Source organism: Octopus bimaculoides, chromosome 4 (genome assembly GCF_001194135.2).
Source record: "Octopus bimaculoides isolate UCB-OBI-ISO-001 chromosome 4, ASM119413v2, whole genome shotgun sequence".
In the NCBI taxonomy this organism is placed as follows: Eukaryota; Metazoa; Mollusca; class Cephalopoda; order Octopoda; family Octopodidae; genus Octopus; species Octopus bimaculoides.
Window position 1 is genome coordinate 118,691,568 of NC_068984.1, and position 7,346 is coordinate 118,698,913.

The window sequence follows — 7,346 nt, forward strand, 5'->3', positions numbered from 1 at the left end:
TTTAATTAATTGAAATTGTAACAAAAAAAAAGGAAGAAGGAAAATGATGACAACTAAATTCTACATGTTACGATCAATTGTGAAGTGACAAAACAAATAAATAATATATAATGTAAACAAAGAAATGCGATTTGTTTTCACGTAACTTCTAGAGCAAACCGAAATGAATGTTTAAACTGTTTCATAACAGCAACAAATGCTAATCAGAAAGCACGAGACACTTGTCAACTACGAGCATCGAGACGATGTAGTAGAAAGAGATCGTGTGAGAAAACCAGTGACGAAGCGAAGTAAAAGTGCTATCGATTACCCCCGTTTCCGATCGAAAGATTTTGAACTAAGCAACGATTGATATTTAATTTCTCTTGAAATAAAGACAAAATAACAAACTATATATTTACCTCTATATCACTCCATATTGAATCTTCGCTATCGGAAGAACCGTCAGTGTGCACAAGCTGTAACCTTTTGTGAAGAATGTGTAACGGCTTCACCAAGACCTCCTCGAGTCGATCCTGACCGTTGGCCATAGCTACTATGAAGTTGATATAACAGATACGTTACGCCACATGTAAAGTCAAGCCGAGTGGAACAAACAGGCAGCGTGCGTCAGTCCGATAGTAGCAGTGCCACAGACACCGAAGACAAAGTGGCTGTGTATTGACAAGGAATCGTAATAAGTTGCTGGTTAAAACAGAGCAACACCATTTCATCAGAGAAGCGGGTGTTTCTCTTACGACTTACAAACCCCCTTTACACACGTGACGTTACGAAGGATTTTCCGGTGTAGTGTCTGTGCAGACAATCGAAATGAGAAAATGCTCGTATGAAAGAAAACCTTCTAGCCACGCCTACGTAGGCCCCCCCCCTCACCTTTTGGCGAAAATAAATAAAAATCAGGAATAAATTAAATATTGCTGATTAACATACTATAATATTCTTTTCTTTTTTTTCCAAGTTTCATTCATGTAATTCATTCATAATAATAAGGTTTCTTCACAACAGAATATTTGTTTGATGTAAACTAGATACCACTCACTTCAAAGAAAATTATATGAAACTAATACAATAGATATAAAAAATAAATATTTTAAATCTGAAATAACATTTCCGATTTTTGAAAAAAAATTATATTTTTTTCCCTGAAGCATTTTTTGAAACGTTGAAGTATCTTAAAAAATAACAAATTATTATAATCAATATTGTAGTTGTCCTTAGAAAGGTGTGTTATCACACAGGTTGTCTCTTGGGAGGAGTTGCAATCCTGGACAAGCAATGACCATGATTAAGTGCCTGGCATCTGCAATGTTTAAGGTGGTTGCAGTAATTCTCTATCAGACAGATAGTGTGACTTGTGGTATATCAACTTTTCAATTCTATGGAGGGTTAGTGGTGACAAGCAGTAGTTGTTGATGTTGGAGCTATTTAACAGGTTATTTTAGACAACATTCAGTCTGGAGGCGAAGAAGAACTTTAAGAAATTGACTGTGACATAGACGGGGGCAATCATACTCAGTTCTGGATAAACTCTATAGATATGGTACTCTACAAATGTGGTACTGTCATTTAAACCTGTCCAAGATAAGTGCACAATAACAAAACCTTTCTGAACACATACACTTGTTAATCAAAGCATTGCTTATTTGTAGAATTATGTTGAATAGTGATTAAGACGGATGTGGCTTTCAGCTGAGACTATCATATGGATCAACCTACCACCTTTCTTCGGAAAAGCAAACAGCTGTTTTCCAGTGTGGTGAAATTTGGCTAGCGCAGTTGAAGCTGGGACAAAATTGAAAGGACTGAAGACAGACACTTTCCTCTTTGGTTAACACTAATCAAATTCTTTAAGATCCACTTGAAGAGGGAGGTGCTGCCTTTCATTAAATATGATGAACAGTTAGTGAGAGCAGTAAGAATGGCTTAGGTGAATGAGCCTACTCACAAGTCATACCCATAGAGCTAGAAAACACAGCTGGGAAGAGACACTTCCGCACTTGGCACTCAGCATAATCCTGGATATGTGGAATTCCTTGATTGGCCCTAGATGTTTTTTCCCATACCTGTTCGGACATTTCATTTCATTCCTTTAGAACACTACTGTTTTCCATGCTTGTTTTATTTTTCATTGAAAACACATGAGCAGAGACAATGAAGAGTTAAGAAGGCCCTTTAGTCTGGTTGAGAACATGAGAACCTGTCTAGGACTAGTAACACACACAAAAAAAAATACACTCAGTACCTTCTGTAAAGTTGTTAGGAAAGACAACCATACTAAAGATGGAATATACTAATAAGATGTGATCCTCTGACTTGTCTAGGAGAGCAGTAAGTCTGAATAAGAACTGACTTGGAACTATGATGATCCATCCACCTACACCAGCATAGAAAGCAGATGTAAATAACAATGATGAAGATGATGATGATGATGGTGATTCTGCATAAATTCCCAATATTCTTCTGATTTGTACTTTTCTCCTTTTTATTTTTTTTTGGGTCCTAGTTTTATAGCAACTCTGGCAGAACCGTTACAGCATTGGAAATTCCCCCAAGGTCCACTTTGTCTCTCAACTTTTCAGAGTCATTAAAATAAAGTACCAGTCAAATACAGGGGTCAATGGTATTCATTAAATCCCTCAAAATTGCTGGCTTGTGCTAAATTAAAAACCATTGTTAATACCTTTAATCTGTAACAAGAATATTTAGGACTCAAACCCGGATGCCAAAAGCCAATGCAAAAAAAAAAACAAAAAAAACAATCAATAGCAATTAACTCACATATTACCAACATCAGAAAACCATTTCACCATTGAAGACTTCATGTGAACCAGATTGAACATTTCCATCTTTGGTACACTTTTTCTGACCAAGACCACCACTATATATTCAGCACATTCTAGCTGCTACAGGCAGACAGCAAACAGGACACAACACATTGCAGTCAGCAAGCAGTAGCAGAACCAGCAGCAGGCCAGAGCACTGTCACAACACAAAAACAATGGACAGTAGCAGCAGTAACTCACCCTGACCAGCTAACATCAAGAAACTCGTGACCATGACTACTATCATATCTAATCCAAGAACAATAAGCTTCAGGTTATCTCGGTATTTGTCACTGATGGTATACAACATTTTTGTTTGTGATAAAAATAAGTTTTTATTAATAATCTCAAACAGATTTCAGTGTTCTTTTTTGTAACAAATCTTTCAAAGGTCACTAAAATTAGTTCCAGCCTTGTATGGCCTTGCGCTGAAGTTAGAAATTATTATTTTAAAAGGATTGATGGAACTCATTACAAAAGTAAACAGACAAGACGAAGAGCGCGATGCAATTGCAATAGATATTTTATTGGTTGAACAATATGTTGAGTTCAAAATGGAAAGTGATAAAAATTTAAAATTATAGAAATTCAAATCTAAAATATGAACAAGAGTAACCAGCGTCCACACGTTGATGGAATGACATCATCGGTCTTCAAGTTTCAATTTTACAACTGGCGAAAAGTAAATGAAAGAAAAGAAAAAAGGAAAGAAAAAAGAAAAGGAAAAAGAAGAATATTTAATCAAACAGTCTTGTGTAAATTTGATGAAATTCTCCTGTCATTTTATTCATTCCTCCAGGGCATAGTGTTAGTAACCCACAAACATATTTATCCTCAGGCATTTTGAGTATTGAAAGTGTATCAGATTCAGAATATTTTCTGAGAACATGTACTTTCAAGTCCTTTTCAAAATTGCAGCCGTTTGATGCAAAATGTTTAGCAAGTTCTGTCAAACTACTGTTATTGTGCCCATTAAATCTTTTGTTTAATTGTTCTGTTGTACAACCAACATAAATCAAGTTGTGTTTCGTGTATTCTGCTGTGTACACCAAATGGGAATCTTTACATGTCCCACCTTCTGTATAAATCATAACATTTCTATTATGATTCCTGATGGAATTCACTTGACTCATGTTCTTGCTTACCTCTCCTGCAGCTGTTTTACAAGTTACAGCATGCAGATACTCCAATGTTAGTTTTCGTGGAGTCAAAAGTAGAGGTTAATAGTTCTCATGTATTTTCATTCTGTCTAAAGGCTATAATAGGTGGCTGAGGAAATATTTGTTTAAAATGAGGACATTTTTCCACAACATGCTGGTAACTTTCATGCAACACTTTTGAAATGCCAAGGAAATTTCAGTGCCAGTTAATCACTAAAGCAATTCTGTCACATATTGTACTGTGTTTGCTAAAATCGTGCATGAAGGTTTGGCTTTCTTTGCTAATCTTAGCTATGTCATGTGCTGTCTCTTTTAATTGGGATTCACAGTAAATGCATTTGACATAATGGTGTACAAAAGCATTTGCATGTTTCCAGTAATCCCCTATGTCAGTACAAATCTGTTTTACCCTCAAAAATTGGGATTTCGGATTTGACTGAATTATATGATGTGGATGATTGGTGTAGCAGTGGAGGTAAATGTGGGATGATGTGGGCTTGCAAAATAACTGCCATTATTCTGCCTCCAAAAAACTTAACTTCTGTGTTCAAAATTTCAACTCTAGTTTTTGAAAAGCTAGACATAAATTTTATCTTGGATTCTAAGCTATAGTTTTTAAAATAGCTTAATTAACTTCTTGCATTTCTGTGACTGTTATTTATTGTCATTATTGCTATTATTATTATTATTATTATTATTATTATTATTATTATTATTATTATTAATTATTATTATTATTATTATTATTATTATTATTATTAAGGCAACAGGCTAGAAGAATAGTTAGCATGCTGAACAAATTGCTTAGCAGCATTTTGACTTTACCTTTCATCCTTTCACGGTTGATAAATTAAGTAACAGTTGAGCACTGGGAAGGGTTAAGTTGATTACACCGACCCCAAGTGCTCAACTGGTACTTAATTTATCAACCCTCAAAAGGATGAAGGGCAAAGTCAAACTCGGTGGAATTTGAACTCAAAATGTAAAGATGGACAAAATGCACTAAGCATTTTGCCTGATACAGTAATGATTATAACGTGATTATTAGTTACATACATAATGCAAATTACAAAATCAAGGCAATAAGCCTTGACTGTGTTGCAAGTCTCTGATGGTTTGATAATAAGTGATCATTATGTAATATGCATAGCATAGCTAATAATCATCTTTTGTTAATGAAAATGCGTAAAATGGTGTAACTAAATACCTTATAGACAATCTCTTGTTTATTTTTTGCTGTTGTTTTCTATGTATTCTTTGGACAATATTCAAACCTGGATTTCATAACAATGGATACAATTACAATACGTCAGCAGAAATACGCATTGTGTTCTAAATACTGGTTATTTCTCAGATAATTTAAGGCTAGTATTGCACTGGATGTGTGTATGTGTGCACATAAATATATATATATATATACTACATATGTGGAAAATCGGTATCTGCTTGTTTGTGGCATTGTTAGCTAACTCCTCCTACATCGTCTTATTGATTTTGATGAAACTTGGCGCGTGAGTAAAACTCATGTCTGGAAACCTCATGACATACTTAGATTGTTGAAAAAAATCGATAATACGGCCCCTGGAAGGGACCTTTATATCTACCTCATATAACTAATTTTTTTACACACCCAAGGAAAATAACCCATTTTATTGTTTATGTTCGATTACTTTGAATATTGATTTTTTTTTGCATGTCCTATTTCTAATTTTTGCAGACAATATCACTTTTATACTTTATTTGACACGTGAGTAGAACTAATGTCTGGAAACTTCGTGACATACTTAGATTGTTGAAAAAATCGATAATAGGGCCCTTCCAATGGATCCTTCTATCTACAACATATTACTAATATTTTGTTTAAACAACCCAAGGGAAATAACCCATGCCACTTGCAGGTTTTAGCAAAGCGATCAATATTTGATTCTCACAATCAGCTGATCTAATTCTGCATTTCACTACACACAGTTTTGAACTGCTAAACATTATTATTGCATTTCCTTAAAGACTTCATTCATACATTTCTATACATACATACTTTTTTGAATGCCCATTACTCAGATAATTCTGCATTTTTAGTTACAGTTTTTCCATGACAGTAGATAAATTTTTTATTCCACAACGTATTTATAGTGGCTTCATTAGCCCTTGTGAAAGTGTGTTCTTGTATAGCCCAGGGCCAACCAAAGCCTTGTGAGTGGACTTGGCAGATGGAACCTGAAAAACACTTGTGTGTGTGTGCGTGCGTGTGTGTGTGTGAAGTCACCTTCAGTACTATTGATAACATGTAAACTTGTTTAATACATTGCGTGGTCAGTCCATCAGCAACTAAACTAGCATCTCTATGAAGACTAATTGGCACAGAGAGTAGTTTTCATTGGACACCCTGCAGGACAATGAACAAAACCTGTCACATGAGAAATGAACATAGTAGAGTCAACAGCCATCAAACAGCTGAGAGTGAGATACCTCTCCTCTTTACTTAGACATTGCTTTAGAATGAAAACTCTGATGTAACACCTGTTACTTCATTTGCATCCATTTATGCATACTAGTTCTTTTTGGGCAAATGCATGTGTATTAAGAGCAAAACACTTCATCGCACGTTCCTCTGCAATCACTTTGACACCTGACATATGCTATGCTGCACACCTGTTCAGGTAACTTGATTTAATAGAGAAAGTGAGCTAATATACAGCAAAAACATTGATCGCGATGAAGAAATCATTTGTACAGGTTGTTCAGCAAGAAATTGCAAAACTGTCTTTCTCAGATGAGAGACTACTATCACATGTATGTATGTATGTATGTATGTATGTATGTATGTATGTATGTATGTATGCATGTATGTATGTATGTACGAATGAATGTATGTATGTGTGTGTGAATGTATATGTGCATGGTTGAGTGTGCGTATATGTGTTCATGTCTCCTTGTATGTATGTATATATATATATATTTTTTTCCATCTATTTTAATACTGTTTTATATATATCATCATCATCATCGTTTAACGTCCGCTTTCCATGCTAGCATGGCTCAGTCAAATCGTCCAACACATGCTAGCATGGAAAGCGGACGTTAAATGATGATGATGATGATGATGATGATATATATATATATATATATATATATATAACAGTATTAAAATAGATGGAAAAAAAAGATTTTATTTAGTACGACACATGTTTCGACCTGTTCTGGGTCTCTTCAGGTACATAAATAAATATAAAAAAAAAGACTCACTAGAGATTTGGCTTTATGTATCGCTAAAGGTCTGTCAACTATAGATAATAACAGGTAATCGAAACTGTGTTGGTGCTTTACTCATCATCCACATACATTTTGTATAATTTCACCATTA

The 7,346-nt window shown here is 34.7% G+C and overlaps 1 protein-coding gene across 5 annotated transcripts in view; it reads right to left on the reverse strand.

Moving 5' to 3' along the window:
• Positions 1 to 7,346, reverse strand: part of LOC106868836 (multiple C2 and transmembrane domain-containing protein 1) — a 288,695-nt gene that overhangs the window by 103,621 nt on the left and 177,728 nt on the right. Inside the window, exon 1 of one of the 5 annotated variants that reach the window (XM_052967391.1) lies at positions 402 to 832. The exons of the other annotated variants lie outside the window; for them this stretch is intronic. Coding sequence (XP_052823351.1) covers positions 402 to 530 — 129 coding nt within the window. The 5' untranslated portion in view covers positions 531 to 832. Of the gene's footprint in view, positions 1 to 401; positions 833 to 7,346 lie in introns of those variants that run through there. 5 annotated transcript variants of the gene reach the window in all.